Genomic DNA, 24841 nt, shown 5'->3' with positions numbered 1-24841 from the left:
TTGATTTTTAAATACCAACATTAAGACGGTACTTTTTTTTGAAAAAAAAATAACACCATAATGATGACTGGTGTATTTAAGTTGTGATATTGATTTTTTGTTGTTGAATGCAATTTCTCCTTAAAACCAATAACGCCTTAATGCTGATATTTAAAATCAGCACCATCTTGGTGTTGATTTTTAAATACTAGCACCATAGCGATGGCTAGTGAATTTAAGTTGTGGTATTAATTTTTAAAAATTAACACCATAGTGGTTATTGGTGCAAAAAAAAAGGCAAATGCACTCGCCTACAACGCCCCTGCCAACCCGTCCCAGGATCAACACGGAGGAGGTAAATCACAGGCGGCTACTAGCCTTTGGAATCATGACTAGCACATAAGGGAGACATTTATATCGACTTTGCCGAGATTTGAACCTCAGACCTCATTGGTGGCAACACCTCATGTGCTAGCCACTAGACCCATCCGAGGGGACCCATAGTGGTTATTGTACTTAATCAAAGGAGAGAAAAGAAAAAAAATTTATTTTATTACATGAAGATGAAAGAGGAAAGAGATGAAATTTGTTACAACCTAGTGTCAGATTGTTCACATTGGATATCATCCACGACCGCCCATCTAAGAATGGACATATATATATATATATATATATATATATATATATATATATATATATATAGAGAATTAACTTTTCCTCTTCTCACAAAAGCCTCACGATTCTCCTCGCCACACCACAACAATCTCTCACCATGCCCTCCCCTTGTCGCACCTTGCCCTCTCTCGCCGCACCCTCCCTCACCATGACATTGACCCTCATCACGATGACGCACCCTCCCTTAACTTTTCCTCTCGTTATTCTCCTTGCCTAAGCCCTTCCAACCCTCTTTCACTGCGCCCTTTGTCATTGCGTCCTCCCTCACTACGACGTCAGCTGTGGGCAGGCCAAGCCTTCCTCTCTCGTCGTGACGAAATTAGTTTTTCTTAGCCACACCCTCACTTACCGCGACAAAGCTAGGTGTTCTTATCCTGCACATCTTTCACTTGTCGCAATAAAACTAGGTTTTTCCTCGCTCGTCGATCCATTGTTCCTGTCGATAAGTTGGTTAGGAGAATAATTACGCTTCAAATATATATGACGGTAGGAAAATATTCATAGATTAATAATTTTGTGTATATAATAAATAAATAAATAATATTACAGAACTAAAATAAACTTTGCATGTGAAGTATGGTGAGAATACTTTCTTAAAAAATAATTAATAAAATTTACATTTAAAAAAAAAACACAGAAAAATTCTTACTAAAATTTCCTAATTTGTAAAGCCACTTTTCATTTCCAAACACGGTTTTTTTTATTAAAGTATTTTGGGAAAATTAAATTAGTATGTAAATTTTCTTCCTTGAATTCTGTTTTTTCCCCGATTGTTCATATTAAATTCATTATTTTACCATTTTCCATATTCCTACCGAAATAAATATTTTACCATTCTTTATTCTCACACTAATTATTCTGCTGACCTGTATTATTATAGCATTAATAGAATTAAATAATTTATTGAATCTTCTAAAGATAAACATTCGGGGAGTTGATTAATTAGATGGCGGTGTTTAGATTAATAAGCTTCTCGGTTCTCGGTCCTCTTTCTCTCTCTCTCCGCTCTTTCTCTCTCCGGAGTGGAGCTTTGGGATCGGATCAGTGAAGGAGAGGGTTAGCGAGGGGCGGAGATGGTCGAGACGAGACGGAGCTCAGCCGCGGCTGCTGCCAAGCGATGCCCATCACCATCGTCTTCCTCGTCGGCGGCGGCTCCCGCCAGCGCAAAGCGCCCGAAGGTGCAATCTCTTCCCCCTTTCGATGTCGATCTCCTTTCTGCACGGCCTTTTGCAAGGATTCTGATCTACCTCGGCTGGGGCTTTGTCGGAATATTTCAGGTAGAGGCGCTGCCGCCGAGGGAGAAGCAGCAGTTGAATCGCGAGGAGTTGTCGGCTCGTGGAGATGGGATAACCTTAGCGGATTCGCCTGGTGAGGCTCTAGCGGTGGACATGGAAGTGGATAACCATATTGAGTTACCCGTTCAAGGTATGATGTCGTCTTTTTTTTTTTTTTGCTCCTCCACCGTTTTTTTATGGCTTGTTTTCTACAAAGATATAGATCCTTTATTTAGGGTTTGAGTTTGAACTGTTCAACTTTGATTGATTTTTCCTGCATGTAGAGCGTCCACCGCAGTTGGATCTGCTGACGAAAAATGCGGAAGGAGTAGCGGCAACAAGGGCCGTTGCATGGGGAAAGCTTGTATCTCAATTCTCTCAGGTGTGATGATTAATATGATTATTTTCTGATCGCTCTTGTTATAGTAGTCTATTTTGTGCTGTTCCTTAAGAGGGCTTCTATATAAGTTTTGGTCTGCCAAAAATGATGACTTTGCATGTTATGAGTTCTTATATTTTGCCTCATGATGCGGTATGTATTTCTCTTGCACTTAAAATAGTCCAGTTGTCAATTCATCATTTCTATTCATTGCACGAAAATACTGACATATTCATCTGGTTTGAGGGATGGCTATCCTTTTGATATACTTTTTAGTGAGCTTTGAGTACGCATTTATCTGTAATTTTTAGTGGAAATCTTAGGAGTTAGGACCAAGCCTTTGGATGAAAAGGTAACTTCCCTTCTTTACCATAACTTTCTATATGCCAGTGAGATTAAAAGTTTTGAGCATTCATGATGCAGGTTAGTGGGTTCCTAAACAATGCAAAATACTTAATTCTAAGATATTTAAAACAATTGTAGCTAAATCTAATTCTGAAAGTAAAAAAAATATCACTAAACATGATAATTGATATAATAAATGATAATTCCCTACCAGCCTTATGTAGGAGCACAGTTAATAGCTAAAATCTCACCATTGTATATGATTCCGTGACTCTTTCATGTTTATTATTATTGTTGAAGTCCATTTGATGCCCATTGTATCTTAAATCAATTTTATATTATGTTCTAAGTTACTTTTTATTAGTGACTTGATAAATTCTTTGTTTTATGTTTGTGGGCCACAGTTTTCAAAATATTGAATTTGAAGTCTAAATGATGCACGATGCCAATATATAGATTAGTGGTTATAGATATTAACTTGTATTCACCGTAGACTATGGACACAATGTACCAATACTGATATGTGTTGCTTGAGCTGGATTAGTATCAGCAAAGGCTGGTCTGATTATTCCCTAAAAAGTGGTTAGTCACCAAGATTGTCAGAGAAATAAAAAAAGGATTTGAAGAAATTACTATGAAATGAGTTAGATCTTATTAGAAATTAGATGAAAATGATTGAAATCTGCCAAATTGATAGCAAAAATGCACAATTTTGCTGATTTAGAAAACTCAAGGATTAACATACTTTTTGCCTATCCTAACTTTATTTCTAGTAAACATGCACATGAGAGGGTGAGAGGCTTTCTTTGCCTCTCTTGAATTCCAACTTAAATTTCTATACTTGCCAATATTTGTGATTGTCATAAGATCTATTATTTAACCTTGCTACTATCTGTAAACTACCACTAGCTGGATTGAGTGCCTCATCTCTCACTTTACATTAATCTTCTATTCTGTCTGATTTCAACAAAGAGATAGTTCCTTGGTAGAGAATGTCTTTGATACATGAAGAACGCCAAGAGATGTGAAAATAATAGGTCTAGTTCTCTATTTCCTGCTTCTGCAAATGTACAAGAGAGATATAATACAATGTAAAGTGAGAGAAAGTAAATGAAATACATATTTCAAAGAAGACATTAAAGGAAGCTAGGGAAGCCCAAAGGACATCTGGGAAATGGGGAAGCATGCTTCATCTAGGAAATGGAGAAGGATGCTTGCGATTAATATTTTATTTTCAACAGGTTCATTATAAAATTCGTTCTTCTCTTGAACCTCACTTCAAAGTTCATCCCAACCTGAAATTTGAAATTCTATTGAAAACTTATTAAATAAAACAATGGGAATATTATGAAGTGATTTTGAATTTTAAAAAGAACAGTGACCTATTACAGATATTAGAAGATCAGAAAAAGTTTTAGAATATCAATGTAAGAAGATAATAGATAGTAGAATGAGAATTAATGTTGCATTGCCAATCAGTAGTATTGATGTTGAATTGGCTATTGGTAATTTGTTTTCAACCAGCGACGAAATGAAATGTTGAATATACATCACAACTTCTTACTTTGATTTTGTTTGGAATTTTAAATGTAAGTATAATCTTGTGATTTTTCTTCTCTTTTTGCCTGTAAATCATGGATATCATGGACGACTGTGTGAATATGCTTTGATGTAAACTGTTTTTGAAAATTTTGCTGCTGGAGTGAATATGACATAGCACTTTAATTAAAACAATTGCTGTAGTACAAGAAACATGTAGCATTTCTGTTTTCACATATGAGGGAAGTTGCAGCATCATTCATTTGGAAGTTTGGTTTCTTTTTGTTTCTTTGCCTTTGTAACATATGATTGCTGTATTTGATGTCCTCTTTTTTTTGGTTGTATGATGATAATACTGATTTATTATTTTCAGAATCCTTCGCATTCCATTTGCAGTAGTTTATTCACTGTTGGTAATAGCAAAAAATGTGATTTGCAATTGCTTGATCCTACTGTGGGAACTACTCTTTGTGTATTAAGGCAAATGAAGGTACCTTCTTGTTCATTTTCTCCACCATATAACTGATTAATTCTTCACTTGAGAAATCTATTGTTCCCTTTATTAGCGCGGCGGTGCTTTTTTTACTCTACTTGAAACTGTCGGGGCAAAAGGTGTTGTACAAGTAAATGGGAAAACAGTGGAGCAAAAATCCATTATTCTTATTGGTGGAGACGAAGTTGTTTTTAGTAGACCAGAAAAACATATCTATGTATCCTTCCCTGCACATAGAGTTGTTTTTTGTATGTGTTTTAATTTTTTTTTCTAAATGTTTATGCTTTCGTTTTGCTGTCAACTTTACTAGTGTCATATTGGTGAGTAAGATTTGAAATTTAGTCTGATGCAGAGGATATTTTATGAAAATGAGCCTACCTAAGCAGATATAATTTCAGCTGGTGGCTCCAAAGAAGCAGGCTTGTTACCTTTTTCATAAAATTACAGGGACACTTGATTGAGATCTGCATTTCTTGCTGTTTCCTCTCCTTTTGTTGAAAAAGAACCTTAACATAACAATAGATTTTTCAGCAACTATCCCAGGAGAAACCAAGTAAACCAAGCCTACATATTTTACGTAGTTCTTCAGAGACAAAGGATGCTTCCAAAAATGGTTTTAAGTTTCAAAACAGAACTGGAGATCATTCAACCGCTGCTGTTGTTTCAATGCTAGCATCATTGTCTACCCTAAAGAAAGATCTATCTGTTCTTCCTCCATCTGTGCCTATTAGTGAGTATTTTCATATTTTTATACCCAATTTTTGATGCACCTAATATGGAGAGATGGGCTATTTATCAGATGGTAATGCTTAAGATAGTTCTATGTATATCTGTGTGATACTTCTCTTTTTGATATAGTTCTCTATAATGTTAACTCCCTCAACTTGGTGTTATTTTAGGGGTAGTTGTCAAATTGTCAAACTTGGTGGATCCTAATATAGCTCAACCGAGTTATATCAAGATCGGCAAGAGTTAATTTGATTTAGGCCAGAATCTTGACATGCGTTCGAGGCTCATCAAAGAATAGAATGAGAATTGGATGAAATTAGCCATATCTTTCTCAAATTAATAATTAATTTTAATTGTTTTGGTAAGGCTAAGTACCATTATATTAACTATTTTGTTGCATTAACAAACTCTGGTCATATTAGGTTAAATAATAGGCTAGTAAAATTTACTTATAACTAATAAGGCAATACATTAGGGTTGTATTTGCATATCTAATTTACTATTATTAATTATAGTAGCTAATAAATAATGTGTATCAGCTACTATTAATGTTAATATTGTTTGTTTATTTAGGTTAATTCTCAATAAATAAATTAATGAGAATAATAGTAATAGCAACGGTGCTAATAAGCTCTATTATAATTACCATCATATTTTGGGACAGCTTTTGTTGTCTTATACAATAATCAAATTTATTTTATTTTGATTTTTTATTTTATTTTTCATTTCTTTGATTACTGCCCTTTTTAAAAATTTTCATGTCAATTTCATTCCTATCCATCCAATATCATCAAGTAGCTAAGTTGTGAAATGTCTTGTATAATAGTGAGAATGATAACTTATCCTGTTTGAAAGCGGTAAAGATAGCTGACTGGGGATGTGGTTCTACGATTGATCGTGTGAAAACTCCGCTCCGCTCTGCAAAACCAAGAACGTCATTGTCGGACTAGGGAAGGGGTCTCCGACGTTGGCCCTTCGACGTTCAAGTCAATCACCGGAATAGTAGAAAGACGACAAAGAACTGTAGCAACAACAAGAGCGTGAATACAAATAATGCATATCTCCACCAGTGTATGAACCCCCTTTTATATAGTGCTCTAGTAGCGGACTGCACGCTTCTCAAGGTGTGTGCATATTTTCCCAACTGTCCTATAAAAAGACAAGTCAGAAAAGTGTCCTGACACCTTTCCTTAACCGGGCGTGCAAATCCCCGACGTGACAGTTGGAAGATCCCATCGTACGATTTGTCGGCTGACCATGACAACAACGACACTGCCTCTCAGAAGGATACGATGAGCTAAGCAAGGGGTCCCGCTGTTTGGCCGAGCGGGGGGAGTCGCTCGACCGGATTCCCCGCCCGGTTGCTTGAGACTATTCTTCTCCGTGGTCGCTCGGCTCAGTAGATTGTTCCTCGTCCGGCTGGACAGGAGGTCCGGTCGGACTGACTTTCAATTGGTCGTCATCATCACACATCTTTTCTCCTCTCTTTGGCCGTCCGACTATCGGGGTGTTGCCAATGCCCGATCGGAAGCCCGATCTGGTCGGGCTCAACGGGCCCTCCTTCTGCTCGGCCAACTTTGGTGACTCGACAATTCTATACCTTTGACCGCCTTAGCCTTGACCTCCACATCGGCCACTTGACCTACCTTTGACTCGCCCTTGGTGGGCTCCGCATACTACCACATCAACAACCATGGTTTTAAATTGTTTTAAGATAAGTTCCTAGGAGATTGAAGGTCAAATATGATTGGTGATCTCCCCTCTGCTCTTATGTTTGTATATTCATCTCATCTCAAATTTTTGTAGCCCTTGTTTGTATCCTTGTGTATACAACAACTTAACGATGCCATTATGTAATTGTGAAGCTATACTTTCGCCATCCTTAATGCCTTGGATTTGTCTCCTTGTGTATACAACAGCTTAAATGATGCCATGATGTAATTGTGATGCTTTACTCTCGCCATTCTTAATGACACAAATCTTCTCTTGTTGGCATGGGTACTTTGCCCTAGTCACCTCCCCTCACCTATCATCTCCTTGCAAATGCATCTTGGAATCACCTTTCTTCTCAACTTTAATTGTGGTAACCTTGCAAGCTACCTCCCATGAGGAGGAAGTTGAGAATAAATTTGTATTTTCCATATGATAAAGGAATTACAATTCTCATATGTATATACATCAATATCCATGTTCCTAACAATTAAGTAAACTAAAGACATGGTAATTTTAAACTATTTTTCCTAAATACTCGACAAAGCAAGGCCTATTATTTCTAACACTCCCCTCAAGCTGGAGCATATATATTATGCTATGTTGTTACATAAAAAAATCATGTTTGGTAAAAATGTCTATTGTTTCTTATTCAGAAGAAGGGTGTGGTTGCATCATGAAGAAGTGACAATCAACTTCGATGTCTTTCGGAAACTCATGGAATATTGCATTATTTGTGATGTAAATAACTACTTGATTGTCTCAATGCATATTCATTAGCCCAGTGATGCTTAAGCCAAATATTTTAAGAAATGATTTCTTCTACATCATATTACAAGCTATAAGTGCTATTGCTTTGTACTTGCTTTGGCACTAGATCATGCTATCACAGTTCTGCCTTTTACTTTTCCATGTTACAAGGTTGCAAACATATGTGCAGAATCATGAGGTTGATCTTCTAGCATATCCAGAATAACTGATATGTAACAAGGCATTAACCTTTAGGTGTTCACTCTTGCATAGTAAACCCTCTCATGGAAATCATTGGATATATCAAAGTATTCTTAAGGTATATTAAAGGATTCTTAAGATTGCCTCCTAATGATATTGATGCATGAACTTTCACCTCTCCAATTACATAAATATGCCTAGTGTAGTAACTGGATAAATATGTTTACCTACTAGTCTTAGGGTTTTAAAGTCATTATATTTTGACCATAGATTGTGATTCCTGATGATTGAAGTTTGTGCTAGTGTACACAATGATGTTCCTTAAGTGGTATAAGTACTACAATAAAGTAGTGCTGTCCCAAATTTTTAATAACAAATTTTGTTTCAAGATATATAATTGGTCACTTTTATATATCTGCTACATTATGTATGTGTCTTCAACATAGAGTACCAAAAATTAGAACTCTATTGGTTTTTTGCTGAACAAAAATCGTATGGTCCACTCCCCTGAGCAAAATAATTTGCAGGTTGTTCCATACGTATATATATATCTTTAGAAAGCTCTCCACATAGAAAGACTTTCTTGATATCCATCTTAAAGATTTGTCAACTCTGATGGTGTAGTGGGTTGAAACAAGCTACGTTTGAGAACATCACAAAGTAGTTTACTCCTTGTGTTTGTTTGCATCCCTTAGCAAATAGTCGTGCTTATAATGATCAATCTGACCATAAGGAAGATATTTGATTTTGAATATCCACCAACAAGATAAAGGGTGATTATAGAAGGGCGTACAATTTCCCATGCCCTTCATGACAAAAAAAGAAAGAACATATCCTCATTCATCGTTGATTTCCAAAATGGACTTTACAGATACATTGATACTGCTTTTTTAAAGGCGGAGTGATTTTGAATGGTTCTAATGTAAAGGTGGTGTAGAATTTGAGAAATATGTGGTACTTCTAAAAAAAATACATCAGTAGAAATATAAAAGTGATGGGATACTGCATCATAACATATAGCCCTTTTTGTACAAGAGTATTTAACAAAGATTGAGTAACTTCGGGCTAAGTTTGTCGTGTCCATGTTCTAGAGATAAACGAAATATAAAGTTCCAATGGTAAAGATGCAACTTAGATTAAAGACATCTCATTGATGTTTTACTATTAAGTTCAAAAAGAATGTATTTATGAGATAACATGAGATGGATACCATATCTCCCTAATTTTACTTGGACTCAAACATCATTGAATGTGCAATATTGAGTAGATAATAATTCTTACGTTTTGCAATTCTAGAAGTATAGTACAAGTGATTGATGAATTATGTCTTGTTAAGCACCGAAAAGTTTAAAGGACAATTGCGCATATTCAAGGGGATTAGTTTTATGGAAAATTTTGATGGAAGTAGAGAATTATGTTGTCATTTCATAATAATTTTTTTTTAAATGTGTCAAGAGCCTTGGAATGAGTTTTAAGCAAGTGAACCCATGCTGTATTTTTGAAATTAGCAATAAAGGTTAAAAAATAATGTAATCCAGTAATGCTAATTTTAAGACTAACACCACATATGTTTGAATGAACAAGATTAAAGGGAGAAGAGGAACATCCATGAGTACTAAAAGGAAATGATGCACGGTGATGCTTACCCAACTCACATGCCACATTAGAACTAAGTTAAGGATGGTGGAATATTGATAAACGTTTTAAAATTTTGACATAGGGGGATGATCAAGTTGACAATGTCACTTATATGGGTTGATGCTTGTAATAGGAAGATCATTTATTTGTCCAAATAGTGAACTCTATAAATTCATGACCGCCAATCATCTTGTCATAGATCTTGGAAAACAACCCCATGGGTTGGTGCAATTGGTTCATGCAAGGGTATTGCTGCCAATAGGCCCGGGGTCGATTCCTAGCATCTGCGAAATGCTCCACTAGTTGCCTAAACCTCTCCTTATATGCGCTGTTGTTGGGCGAAGGCTCCATGATTTACCTCCCTTCCAGACAATGGGGGGCTACCGAGGTAACAGTTTCACCTTTTGCCACCAATAGATCTTGGAAAACACAATAGGTAGGATAGAAAGCTACACAATAATTTTAGGATTGGGTAAAAGAACTAATGAAATGTAATTTCATGGGAGACTTAGAGATATAGAGAAACTTGGAAATATAAAGGACTTTATCTAATTCTAATGAAGAGATATTTAGGCAACCTGGTCATTTAAAGGGTACATGATACCTATCAACAGCAAAGATGTGTGGTAAATTAGAAAGTGTAGAGTAGAGAACAATTTGTGATTACCTGTTATATGTCATACCAGAATCAAGTAACGAGTTTTAGATTTCATCACTGAAGAGATCCAAAAGTTGAGGTAAATGTTGTAAAATTTAATGAATTGGAGGAGTTATGGAGGAAAGTTTGGAACTACTCATAATCAGTGTGGCTTTCCTGAATGATAAATAGAAAACTTTATTATCATATGTATATATTTTTAAAATTTTATTCTCTCTCTTTAAAATTTCTCTTTTTTATAATCTTTTCAATCTCTCTCTCTCTCTCTCTCCTCTCCAATTTAATGTGGTTCTCTGATACCAAGAATAAATATAATTGTTTTTGTAGTTATAAAAAATAACCTTTTCTCCTTAAAAGACTAGGTAAAAAAGGACTTGATAATTTAAAGCTATTATTCCCAATTATTTAGCAGTTAAAGGGTATTGTTTCTTACATAGGTCCTCTTAAATAATTTGGGTCACCCCCTCCAGATTGCATCAGGTGCTACTCTTGCATTTCCGAAGATCTTTCCTTTGGTGGATACCTTGCAAACAATTCAGAATAAGAGATCTACTAATCCCCGTTAGCACATGTTGTCTTGCTCAGTCTGCAAATTTGTCCCTCAGTTGGGCTCCTTCCAATATCACTAGTTTGCAGGAGAGCAGAATGAGTGATGTTGCTTCTTCCTCTGCACCTTGTTGACCAGGTCCAACTAGGGCCCAAGTTCATAAAAAAGAAAGTGACACTGTTTATCAAAAAAGAGCCCACCATTTGGAATCCACAATGATAAGAAATGGTTGCCAAGAAACTGGGTTTGAAACATCTTTTTTTTGATATGTGTGTGCGTGCGTGCACGCATTACATTATATAACTGGTGAGCAGGCCCATTGGCATTATCCTTGTCTAAAAATATAAGGAACTGGTGTCAAACTTAAAAATGGAATATGCAACAAAGGAGGGACAAAATATAAAAAAGGAAACAAATTGTAACTAAATAATTAGGTTGCAATAAGCAGGAAAAAAGAGGGATTTGCATCTTCCTCTTCATCTCGATTCTTTTGTCCTCTTATAGCCACCAAGTTGATGTTCCTGTCAATTCCTTTTCTATTATTAATTCTCCTCTTCCATTCATCCTTTGAAATTTTGTGCATGATTTAAGAAGTAATTTGTAATTTTCTTTCGCTTTCAATGATCCTTCTTCTTTTAGATTTGATTTTAGACTTTTACTTTTTACTCTCATGATATTTTCTCATTCTGTGGGAGTAAGATGATTGAAAACTCAGTCCCATTTAGATCTCTCTCTTTATTTTTAATTCTGGGCTAATCATACTTTTGTGTGGAACACTCTTATCAGTGTCTTTCTATCACTTGTAATCTCAAAAGGATACTTAGTCATTCTCCATCTTGGTCTCTCTGAAAATTTCTCCTTGTCTCAGGGTAATATAAACTTTGCTCAATCTTTATCTGAGCATGAACTACTTGTCACATGAGTAGAAACCTAAATCCTAATCTATTTCAATTGATCTGCAACTCTTCACAATTTATCACTCCATTCTTCATAAACTATAAAATCTTACATTATCTATAGTTTGAGAGTGAGTTGAAGTTTATATCAACTCTCTTGAAAGAGCAGATCAACTTAGTTAAAGTCTCATTTGTAGATAGTTGCCAGATTAGTCTAGATTCTTTGAAAGTTTATCGTCAAAGATTCTCAATCACTTATCCAATATTACAATTTCTTTATTTTTGTCAGGTATATTATTATTTTTTTTCTATTTGTGACACTCCTTATGGTATAACAAGCTGGATATTGATTAATATCTATGCTCTAGTTTGAAGAGGAGCATTAGAGTAACTATATATACGACTAAAAATTTAGTCCCACATGAGATATACTCGGATATGTAATTAGTTTTCTTCTGATATAATAAAAACGATTTTCTTTCCCTCAATTTGATGAAATATTTTGGCGTTCACATTTTCATAGTCAGCATTACTTTACTTATGTATGCTCGCAGAATCTTTAACTGATTTGGCCGCAAGTTCAAATGCCTGCAAGCTCCTTGAGGATCAAAAGGACTTTGAGTTTCCAGTGAATTCATCATCAACTAGATCCCAGGCAGTGAAGGATGGTTTGAAACAAGCAATTATAGAACTTAACAACCTTGATGTTTTCTTTGAAAATTTCCCCTACTACCTCAGGTACTATTAGATTGTGCTATTTTGTGAAATGAAATGCTGGTATATTCTAGAATTATGTTGTTGCTTGTCTGCTGTTTTTATCTGCTATCAAACTAATGAAAAACTTCATAAGTATCTACAATTTTATCTGTTTCTTACACATTTTTTTTGGTGATTACACTTCTTTTCTTTTCCCTTTTTTTTAATATCCGAGTTACATGATGATTGACATTCTCTTGTCAATCATTGTTCTCCTAAATGTTTTAAGTGCAATTACATGGTTTTGCTAGTTAAATCTCTGAATTTTCTCTTTTTCGAGTACTGTTGCTTCATAAAAAGGACTGCAACAATTGATTTAGCTTACATATCATATTAAAGCAGTTTTTATTGATAACTTATTATACACATACATTATTATCATATTGGAAGAATTACGTAACTAGCGTGATTTTGCATTGGCTCTCTCATTCTTGCCTAAATATCTTAAAGTTCTGTGGAAGATCTGACCATTCTTTTAACCTATATTCATTTATCCTTTTTTGTTAGATTTGGTTTTGAAGTTTGTTATACCACTCTGTTGGAGCTTTATTCTATATCATCAGTTATTTCACAGGGATGAAAGATGCTTTTTGATTGTTCTGTTTTGTGATTCTTGTATTGGTGAAAATTGCTGAATGAATCATTTATTCTGTTACTCTTGAACAGTGAGAGTACAAAGCAGCCTCTTCTCGCTTGTGCATCTGTTCACTTGAAACATAAGTTCTTGAAGTATACAAATGAGATCTCTTCTTTGAGTCAGCGTGTTCTTTTGTCTGGTCCACCAGGTTTGCATTTTTTCTCTCTGTTTTTTAGTGTTTATATTACATGTTTTGGATGTCCAATTAACACAAGTGCAATTCTGCCAACCTGTGGATAGGATCTGAAATATATCAGGAAACTCTGGTAAAGGCTCTTGCTAAGGAGTTTGATGCTAGAATGCTCATTGTGGATTGCCTCACACTATTCGGTGTAAACATTTTCCCTTGATTTTCTCATTGTGATTCAGTCATTTCCTTAGTATGTTGTGTACTCTCATTATTTATGTGAATTTTCACTTTTGCTCCTAACCAGTGCTTGTTTAGAGGCTAAGGTTTAAGAGTAGGATTTTGCTGGAGTTTCTAATGAAATACTTGATGTTTCTGGCAATTTGTTTCAGGGGTCATCTTCAAAAGATGCAGAGTCCTTTAAGGAAGTTATGAAGATTGATAAGCCAAGTCTCCTTGATAAGCAACATGCTGGATTGTCTGCTTGTCTGCAACACAATAAATCAATTTCCAGTGTTGAGGCTGATATTATGGATTCATCTGTCTTTGGTCATGGATCTTTACCAAAGCAAGATGGTCCTGCTTCCTCATTGAGATTCTACCCTTACAAGAAAGGCAATTTTCTTTATTTTTTTAAGCTTAAATTTATGGTCACAACCTTGCAAGCTTTGGATAGTTCAAATTCAGTTGCTTCTATTGCCCATAATAATGAGTGTTTATGAAATGATTGTCTAGGTGATAGAGTGAAGTTTGTAGGCCCATTGCAGCCACCAGAAGTCCCTCAGGGTCCAAGGTTTGCCTTTTCCATAATAGTTGATTTTTGGTTTTAATGCAACTTTCTCTGTTATGTGTGTGCTTAGGTTGTCTTTTTACCTTGTTTTATTGTTATATTTAATTTCCTTATAGGATCACTATGTTTCTTGCCTCCATGCCTTCTTCTGAATGGATGTTGCTTTATTTTCTTCTCACATGTTTATGTTCAATAAACAATTTAAAGAACATGAAATGCAGTGTTAATTCACACATTTCTTTTCTCAAAATGAAATGGGTAAGCTGCTGTCTCTAAATTGTTGTATTCAACAGAGTGCTGTGTAAAGCTTATTTGTTCGTGATGAACTTGGGCATGTATCAGCAATTCAATCAACCTAATTATAGAAACAATTACTATACAAATTATTATTAAAAGTTCTTAGTTTAGTTGGTGTGCATGTGGGCATGCTAATTAACTAATTGGTTGGCTTCATATTTGTATCTTGGCAATGATAATTTTAAAGCGCTAAGCTCTTTTTATTTTTTTCCTTCATTTTTTTTAGATGTAGAGGTCCGAATTATGGTTATCGTGGAAAAGTATTACTTGTTTTTGAAGAAAATTCATCTGCCAAGATTGGAGTTAGATTTGATAAGCATATAGCTGAAGGTAACGATCTTGGGGGCCTTTGTGAAGAACATCATGGTTTCTTTTGTGCTGGTATAGCTCTCACATTTGGCTAAATTTAGTTATATAGTTCTATCTGGTGCATACACTTTACCAAAAAAAGATATTAATGAATTTCCTGGTATCATCTCCTTTTTCTCTGGTTCAGCGGACTCACTTCGCTTAGATATTTCTTCACGGGAGGATTTAGGAAGATCAGCTCTAAACGAATTATTTGAGGTAGCCCCTATTTTCTGTAGTTAAAGCGGTAGTTTCTAGCTTATTCCTTGTACTGATTACGTTTTTTGAAAACATAGGTTATATCTGAAGAATGTCAGCATGGTCCTTTAATAGTCTTCTTCAAAGACATTGAAAAATCTGTTGCTGGAGGTGTGGATTCATACCTAACAATGAAGGTTAAGATGGATTCTGGTTCATCAGGTGTTCTTTTTATTTGCTCCAATACCCAGGTGGATAGCCGTAAAGAGAAGGTGAACTTTTTCATACTTGTCATTCTTTATTGCCTGAATAAAAGACAATGTTAACTGTGTATACACTGCAGTCACATCCAGGTGGTCTTCTTTTTACAAAATTTGGAGGCAACCAAACGACACTATTTGATTTTGCTCTTCCGGTATGATTTTTGTTTAACAAAATTTCTTACCTGTTGTTATTAGGCATCATGTGGTACCTAGTTGACGGCATTTTTTAATATTGCCAAAGTCTCATGTGTCCATGATAATTCCATTTGTACAAAATATGAAAATCTGATAACCACCAAGATGGTGATAATATCATGTTTCCTCTGCTTGGGATTGTTAGTTGGTTTTAACAAAATTGTCTTATGTATTATATCTGTCAGACCACCCACATATATACATAATATACAAACTGTTCTAGTTTGGTTTCTGCATATTTTTCAGAACTTTCCCTCTGAGGTTTCCTCATTTTCTTATCTTTTAATATTTAACTTTGGTGAAATTGCCAGGATTGCTTCAGTAGGCTGCAAGAGAGAAGCAAAGAAAGCTCAAAAACAGTGAAGCAACTCACAAAACTTTTCCCTAATAGGATCATTATCCATCCACCTCTGGTATATTAATTTTAAAGATTTACCATTCTAATTCTAAATAAATTCTTCCACTTTGGGCAGAAAGACAATGACATTTAATAATTTTCAGGATGAAGGCAAAGTTCTAGAATGGAAGAAGAAATTGGACAATGATGTTGAAACACTCAAGGCCAAATCCAATATTCAGAGCATCTGTTCTGTAAGTTTTTATTTGGGCAAGATTCAATAACTTCTTAACAAACAATTTATATGCCCTATTTGTCCATAAGTTTTGTTTCATCTGTTCCATAAGTAGATATGACTTTTCTGCATCATGATGGAATAATAAGATGTATAGCCATCCCCAAATACTTGTGATGTACTTGTGATTATTAATTGCTATTATGATCTTTGTAATTCGTAAGATTTGCATCCAACATCTATGCAGATTGCAGAACAAATCATCTCTCTCTCTATAACCTTAAACCATAAGGTACTTCAGAATCTGCTGAAGACTTGTACCAAACCACCAACTCTTCATGGGTGATCTATCATTTGCTAGACCTTATGTAGGTCCTCCATTTCTTATTCTTTTCTGCTTGTTGTCACCCTTGGCATTTTTCCCTTCCTTGCTGTACTCCCATTTGGATAGGAGTGTTTTCCTTCCTTATTCCTTCGAATTTTATGGGGTTGAACTAGCCTAACTGAGAAAATCCAGAATCAATTTGGTTTCTCATCCTGTGACCTTAATCAAAGTTCATTGTGGATGGAATTCTATTGTTCTAAGATGTCCAAATGTTTACATAAAAAGCTTTATGAGAATTCCTTTACACTATATGTGCGAGTATTTTAATTATCTATACTTATTGGTTTCATCAATTTTGCATCTCCTAGAATTTACGTTTCACACAATTTATTATTGTTTTTAAGTATGTCAACTGTTTTGAGCCATATTTGCAAATTGGCTAATTGCATTTCCTAGAATTTACAATTCTCAACGGTCATTAGTGTTTGAAGTATGTCAATTGTGATGAGACGTTCTCAAATTGGCATTTGCAAATATCTTTCATGGCGGGATATTTCTAAATTAAATTTAAAAATGCAAACTGTTTGTGAAAAGTTAGCTTACATTTCTGTAAGTGGCCTAGGCTTATGACCATGAAGTCAACAAAATAGCCACTGCCCATACAGGAGGGTTCAACGTTACAAACTCTCACCCTACATTAGTCTTGGAAGGAGCCTTTAGCCTAGCCTAACACTTGAAGCTACTCCATTTCACAGGAGTCCTTATGCTTTTGTCAAACAACTGAAGCTGTTTTTCCATTTAGATACTAAGAATTATTATTTCAGTTAATTATTTTACTCTCACACACCTAGGCCATCTTTAGCCCTTGTGCTGATTTCGTTGTATTTTTGCACTTATGTCAGACCATTGTGATTAGAGCCTATTGATTTGTCCTGTATCATATTGTATATGATTTACATGAAGACTGAAGTTCAAAAGGTGGATTGGAACTCTAATCAAGGGTAGGAATAAGATTGAAGAGATGTGTGCATTGAGTATGATTTTTGCGTGATAAGTTGGATTATTGCCATGAAGATCTGGGAAACTTCCTATGAAAAATACAAAGGATCAGGATGATTTTATCTGAGATGTTTATCTAGACATAGCTAAATGGATCCCTCTCCAAAAAGATAAAAAATAGAAAGTTCTTGGTATATATTGTTTGTTTTAAGGACTTCATTAGTTGCATCTTATACATTACTTGGCTTTCATACAGTATTTTGTATCTTATACATTGCTTGGCTTCATACAGGATTCATGTTATTAGTATCTGTTGTTGACTGTATGTTACTTGTGTCATTTGTTGGACCTTCTACATTCCTTTGAGTCTTGACATTTTCTACAAATTTCTAGTTCTTGAATCGCATTGGATTTGAGTGCAACGACCTTGACCGGATCTGCATAAAGGATCAAACACTTTCAAGTGAAAGTGAGTGTTTTGGCTCATTCCATGTTCTTTTGTCAGTTTTTGGTTCCTTCAGATTATCTTCAGCTCATATCTTTTTCAGATGTTGATAGAATAATTGGTTTTGCTCTTGGCCACCACCTTGATAACAACACATTTGAAGCATCTCTAAAGAAAACTAAGCTCGTTCTTTCAAGTGAAAGGTTGTCTTTACTCTTTAATGTTTTGCATTTCATTGGGTTCGAAGAATTAGTTGTCTGACTGTTGTTGATGTTACGAAACTTCAGCATCGAATATGGTCTGTGTGTATTGCAAAACCTTCAGAGTGATTCCAAGGGTACAAAGAAGTCACTTAAGGTGAGATGATTAGCTCCTTTTATGCTCTATTCAAATATACTGTTTGCACGATCTCTTCCTGCCCGTGCAATTTAACAAGCTAAATAATTTTAATCCTCTACTATGTTGATACACACTGGAAAAGTATCTGATAAGGCGTACTTTTTGTCAGCATTTAACACTCATGTCTGTCTCCTGTGTGATGGCCAATAATTTGACGTCTTTCCTGAGTTCTTCTATTTCAGGATGTGGTGACTGAAAATGAATTTGAGAAACGACTTCTTGCCGATGTCATTCCTCCAAATGATATCGGAGTCACATTTGATGATATTGGAGCTTTAGAAAATGTCAAGGACACGTTGAAGGAGTTGGTGATGCTTCCGTTGCAAAGGCCAGAGTTGTTTTGCAGAGGGCAGTTGACAAAGGTGTTATTCTACTATTATTAAAATTGGCAAATTAAGAATTCTCATTACTCCACTTCACTTTTTGTTTTGTTCAATAATGTCTATTTGCTCTTTTTCATTTAAATCATGTGTCCTTTCCTCAATTGTTACTTGATGGAGCTTGATGATGAATTATATATAGCAGTCATGATAAAAATATACTTAGATGAAAATTCTTATTCATTAAATATCAAAATTTTTTGTGAATTTTACCTTCGTGAAAGGGCACCCTAGGGCTAGGTGTAGTGGAAGGGCGCCAAGTTGTCACCCAGACACCCGTGGTTCGATCCCCCGCTATGTTGCATTTGTAGGGATTTTTCTTCCAAATGGGGCATGCAATTACGGGATGTTGGGCTTCTGGCCGCTCACGGGAGCGCTTCCCGATTTACCCTGATCGGTGGGAAACTTCCGAGGGGCTGGGTTAGGCCGGTCGTCCTAGGTTCGGTATTACCTGGTTCATCATTTTGTTTTATATTGCAATCATGGATTTCAATTAAGATGAAAAATTAATAATTTGATGGGTTGACACTTTGTCTCAGACTAAAAGTTTAATCTGTTATGCTATGAATGAGCTCAATTAAGTTCTTTATATTTTTAACATCCCCTTCAAATCTTGGAGAGTGACTAGATATAATGGCCCATCTCAAACATGTCAACAAACTGAATTTAACTGGAAGTTTTTATCCGAGGCAAGCAAGATCCCAACTCTGGACTTCTTCATTTTCCATCGATTCAAGAAACTTAAACTACCAGTTCTATACTTTTATATTCTCAACAATGGTGGTATGCATTTAGATAATCAACCTTTTAGCATGATTTTAAACATACTATTTTTTTTTTTAATTATTTTTGCATCTAGTCATGCTTATATATATATATATATGATCATTTTTCATGCCACTTTTGTAGTATTTGTTAGTTTTAACTTTACTGATGAATATTTGTCATAGCCATGTAAGGGAATACTACTCTTTGGTCCTCCTGGGACTGGGAAAACAATGCTTGCTAAAGCTGTTGCAACTGAAGCTGGTGCCAACTTTATAAATGTATCGATGTCAAGCATAAGCTCAAAGGTTAACTTTCAAACATCAAATTCTAAATTATATATTGTATATTTTTTTAAGTTTTAGTCATTTCTAAATCTCCCATTGAAACAGTGGTTTGGAGAAGGAGAGAAATATGTAAAAGCTGTCTTTTCCCTAGCAAGTAAAATTGCTCCTAGTGTTGTTTTTGTGGATGAGGTTAGCCAAGTTTACTTTTGTAAGAATTCTTGAGGTTGCTTCAGTTGTTATGCTAACCTTATCTGCTGAAATCAGACCTTCCCTTTCTATCCTTCAACTACTATTTTCTTCAACTACTATGAAATTTTCTCAATCTGACTGCTTCTAGGTTGATAGCATGCTGGCGAGGCGGGAAAATCCTGGAGAACATGAAGCCATGCGGAAGATGAAAAATGAGTTTATGGTCAATTGGGATGGTTTACGCACAAAAGATAAGGAACGTGTTTTGGTGTTAGCTGCAACAAATAGGCCATTTGACCTTGATGAGGCTGTCATAAGGCGACTTCCAAGAAGGTAAAATTCACAAATTTTTCTGATATTTAATGAATAAGAATTTTTATCTAAGTATATTTTATTTGTTTTACAGATTAATGGTAAACCTTCCAGATGCATATAATAGAGAAAAGATACTAAAGGTAATATTGGCGAAAGAAGATTTAGCTCCAGATATCAATATGGAAGTTCTGGCAACTATGACCGATGGCTATTCAGGAAGTGATCTGAAGGTCTGTTTTTCCTAGTGCCTACTGTGGTGTTTTCATTTTATGGATAGAAGTAAATAACTTTGTAGAACTTGTTCATCTCAGAATCTCTGTGTTGCTGCTGCACATCACCCAATCAGAGAAATCCTTGAAAAGGAAAGAAAGGTGAGTTAACACTTGCAAGTACTTTGGTATGGATATTTTGCTTTTCTTGCTTAGTTACCTACGTTGCAGCCGGTGCTTCTTGATCTTGGCATTTTTTTATAGTATGCTTTTGGTAGAGTTGTCATACGGCCGGCCATGGTGGGGTGGACTGGCCCACCAAAAATTCATCATTTGACAGGACGGGTCAGTCCTTCAGCTTGGTGGGTTGGGAAATTCCCAACTCAACCCAAGGTGAGTTGCGGGTTAGGCGGATCAGTCCAATAGCCTACCAAAAAATGAGAAAAATAAAAAAACATAGAAAAGGTAGGAATTTTCAAGTTTGGGTTGCAGATTAGGCGGGTCCATTGAGTTTTCCACTTTAGTTTTAAGTTTGGATTTTTTTTTCTTCTCAATCCACAGGACAACCTGAGCCCGCCATGAGCTGGTCCATTTGGACTCGCAAACTGCACGGGATGGCCCGTTTAGGCCTGTTTTTAAATGGGTTGATAAAAATTCAACTCAACCCTCTTAAATTGTTTGAATCGACAGATCTAGCTTTTGGTCTTTGAATCTTAGTGGTTGATAGTCCAAATAGTCTCTGTTTCTTTTAAACTAACTGGTTTAGATTGCTTCATAAATTGAGCTTGTAATAAAATTTAAGCTTTCATTTGAAAGTGGTTTCCTATTGTCTTGCATACATTGGACGTTTCTGTGCAGCAATGAGATTCAACTTGCTTGCCACTCCCAAAATGCATAAATTAAGATGAAGTTTATCCTGACAAGATGTTTGATGCAGATTTTTTCTATAAATTCTCAAGCATTTGATTTGGTGGATAGTAATCCAGAAATATATTCCTTCAGTGACTTGGATTTCAGTTCAGTGCAAGATAATTATCTATCTCCAATCATACTCTCTGACAAGGAATTTTTTGGCCGTAGTCGACCACTTCACGCTTTTCTATCTATATATTTGGTTATATGGCTGTTTTTTTTTCTTTCTTTTTCATCTCAAAATTTTGATCTATGTTGTATTAATTCTTCTGAAAACCATATAAATCTCATTAGCATACATGACTGCAGGAAAGAGATGCTGCTTTAGCAGAGGGTAAACCGTTACCTGTCTTGCACGACAGTAACGATGTACGTGCTCTAAGTGTGGATGACTTTAAACATGCACATGAACAGGTAGACTTTATTTCTGTTTCTTACTAAACTTCTCAAATTTCAATTTTATCACATTCATGCACAAGCACCTCCAGACTACAAACTGCACCTTCCCCTTCATTTATATCTTAATTCCTCTTTGCTGTCTCCCCTTGCGCCCCTCTACTTATCCACCAATTTCGCTTTATGATACATGGTGTGCAATATTTCTTTTTCTTGCATTTCTTAACCTATTACGTATATACTTACTGGATTGTTAGGACTATTATTTCTGTGAACTATCAATTCTGTTAAACCATAAGTGGTATGCTACCCTGTTTGTTTTTGTTAAGTAGGACATCTTTCATCATTCCTTTTATGATTTTTGGGTGGCAGAGATTGGCGTGTGAGTGCCAAACTAATGTATCCTTGTTCCTTCTTTTGAAGAATTTCTTCTGATAGTATGTTTGCGCGATGCAGGTTTGCGCTAGCGTTTCATCTGAATCTTCAAATATGAATGAGCTTCTACAATGGAATGAACTGTACGGTGAAGGTGGTTCGAGGAAGAAAAAGGCACTCAGCTATTTCATGTAAGCAAATTTAGTGGATTGTACAGCTCTTCCTTCGGAAAGCTCTTCCTCAACTAAATATGAGGGTTGGTGATTATTATAGCAAAGCACTTCCGTTAAAGTTCTTATGTAACATATGCGTCGATAGCTGCATTTTTATATATTTATTTCAATATCTAATTTTGGCTAATTTTAGTAAGAACCTTGATGGAATGCATTTCCATGTGTATACAACACAGTTTAACCTTGTTTTTATCGTTTGACATTATTTTGCAACTTCTTTTAGCTCTCGTATTCTTTCCATTTTCCTTGTTTATTATTTGTTTGAGGTGCCGTGGGCATCCAGATTATCTTTTAGAGAAACTGAGTCCATTGTGCTTATTGTACTAACATTTTTCGTGGGATTTTTGTAAATTATCCTTCTTTAGTTTACATTCCCATATTTAGTAAAAGTATTTTATTGTTCCAGAGAAAATTACCTCTTGTCAAGGGATGATTACAGAATATTTTGGGGATGATGCATTGTGCATACTCGTTTTAATGTTGCTACTTGTTTATTTGTTATTTTCTGTGTATACATATTTGACATGAACACAAAATCATACTTATCTACAAATATTGAGTTTGTTTATTGTGCAAGAATTTAAATTTGAGAGCATCAGCTATTCGCCATCCCTCTAATGGGACTATTTTCATATTTTACACCTTTATCTTCTTGAGTAATTATTAATTAAGTGGAAAAATGCTCGTCCCTAGCACCCTTTCCAGCTTGCTCCAGGATTAACAAGCAGGAGGTAAATTACGGTGATAGAGGAGGCATATAGGGATGTAAGGATTTATGCCTTGTCAGCCTTTGGATTTGATCGTAAAATGATAAATCTTCCTTAGCTAATTTCGAGAGGCTCTTGACAAATTAATCAACTTACATGCCTAGTTGACTAGAAAAATTTTTTAGTTGATCGCGACTTGTGTGGTTTTTCTTCATTGGCTAACCCACTATTATGAGCCTATCTAAAGAGGCTGGAGTGCAACAATTTGATCCAAACACAATCTTGATCTAACCCTTCAGCTCTCAAGTTCATTGAGTTTCTCCCTGGTTTAGAGTTCACTAACTTGATTCAATTCAAGCTTTGAGTATCACGTCTATAATTCGATCTAGTCGTTGGGTATACAATACTTTTACATTTGATGCATGTATTAAAATATAAAACAATGTTTAAAGCATGTTTTAGTTGGTGTTTGGTTCTTTCTTAGAATCGGAATGAGAATGTATATCATAGTATTATGGAATGAGAATGAGTATGAATTTGGGTATCATTCTTAAAAATAATGTTTGGTTAGTTGAATATTTTCAATCGGATGAACTTAAATTTTCTTTTTTACCTTTAGAGGAAAATAAGAAAAAAAATTATATGGAAGATAAAGTTGAATGTGAGAGAAATATATGATGAGAGAAAGTGTGATGAGAGAAAAAGTGTTATGGGGAAAAATGAAGAGAGGGAAAGTGTGATGAGAGAAAATGAGGAGAGAGAGCGTGATAGGAGAGATTGAGAAGAGAAAAAGTATGATGAGAGAGAAAGTGGTTGAGAGAGAGAGTGATGGGAAAAAATGAAGAGAGAAAGTGTGATGAGAGAAAATGAGAGATTGAGAAGAGAAAGTATGATGAGAAAGTGTGATGGGAAAAATGAAGAGAGGGAAAGTGTGATGAGAGAAAATGAGGAGAGAGTGTGATGGAAGAAAATAAAGAGAGAGAGTGTGATGAGAGAAAATATGGAGAGAGAGTATGGTAAGAGAGATTGAGGAGAGAGAAAGTATGATGAGAGAGATAGTATGATAAAAAAATGAGGAGAGATTGAAGAGAGAGAAAATAATGAGAGAGAGTGTGTGATGAGAAAGAATACAAATAGAAAATGGTAAAGAATGTGTGATGAGAGAGAATAAGGAGAGAGAGTGTGATGAAAGAGAATGAAGAGAGAGAAAGTGTGATGAGATAAAATTTGGAGAGAGAGTATGGTAAAAGAGATTGAAGAGAGAGAAAGAATGATGAGAAAGAAAGTATGATAAAAAAATGAGGAGAGATTGAAGAGAGAGAAAATAATGAGAGAGAGTGTGTGATGAGAGAGAATATAGAGAGAAAATAACAGAGAATGTGTGATGAGAGAGAATAAGGAGAGAGAAAATATGTTGAGAGATAAAATGTAATGATAGAATGAGGAGAGAGAAAGTATGATGAGAGATAACAAGGAGAGAGTGAAATGAAAGAAAAATAAAGGTATTTTCGTCCAAAACATAATTTTTATTTCCATTCCATCAAAACCCAATGGAGGGGGTGAGTTTCATCCATACCTAAATTTTTGAATTTCATTTCAAAATTTTGATTCCATTCCCATCAACTAAACATAAAATTTGAAAATGAATCTATTCCCTTATTTCCAAACCTCTAAATCAAACGCTATCTTAGTTCAACTTACCTCAAGACAAAAGGGACAAGTCGGGCATGGCCATACTTTACTAAAATTTTGTCATGCCAATATTACCATCTGATATTTAGCCGTGTGGTTACAGAAGTGACTCAATTCATTAGCCACTTTTTAATGAAAATAATGTTTAATTTTTTTAAAATAAAGAATCAAAAGTTGAATATTTTAATGAATTATTATATTTAGATACAATGTCTAC

At 35.2% G+C, this 24841-nt stretch overlaps 1 protein-coding gene across 1 annotated transcript; it reads left to right on the top strand.

The window, feature by feature from the left end:
• Positions 1-1586: 1586 nt before the first annotated feature.
• On the top strand, positions 1587-22447 carry LOC122010040. The gene is made up of 28 exons (XM_042566408.1): positions 1587-1832; positions 1932-2079; positions 2213-2310; positions 4565-4681; positions 4758-4901; positions 5207-5414; positions 12368-12551; positions 13236-13354; positions 13447-13538; positions 13726-13948; positions 14069-14126; positions 14647-14801; positions 14917-14987; positions 15065-15238; positions 15310-15381; positions 15736-15837; positions 15926-16015; positions 17714-17789; positions 17869-17968; positions 18053-18122; positions 18347-18526; positions 19495-19617; positions 19702-19785; positions 19934-20118; positions 20192-20330; positions 20412-20471; positions 21531-21635; positions 22074-22447. Exons 1-28 carry the CDS (start codon positions 1728-1730, stop codon positions 22185-22187), a joined length of 3396 nt encoding a protein of 1131 aa, XP_042422342.1. The 5' UTR covers positions 1587-1727; the 3' UTR covers positions 22188-22447.
• Positions 22448-24841: the final 2394 nt, after the last annotated feature.

Source organism: Zingiber officinale, chromosome 8A, assembly GCF_018446385.1.
Source record: "Zingiber officinale cultivar Zhangliang chromosome 8A, Zo_v1.1, whole genome shotgun sequence".
NCBI lineage: Eukaryota > Viridiplantae > Streptophyta > Magnoliopsida > Zingiberales > Zingiberaceae > Zingiber > Zingiber officinale.
Note: the sequence above shows the minus strand (reverse complement) of the source record. Positions and strands in the feature narration are given on the sequence as shown.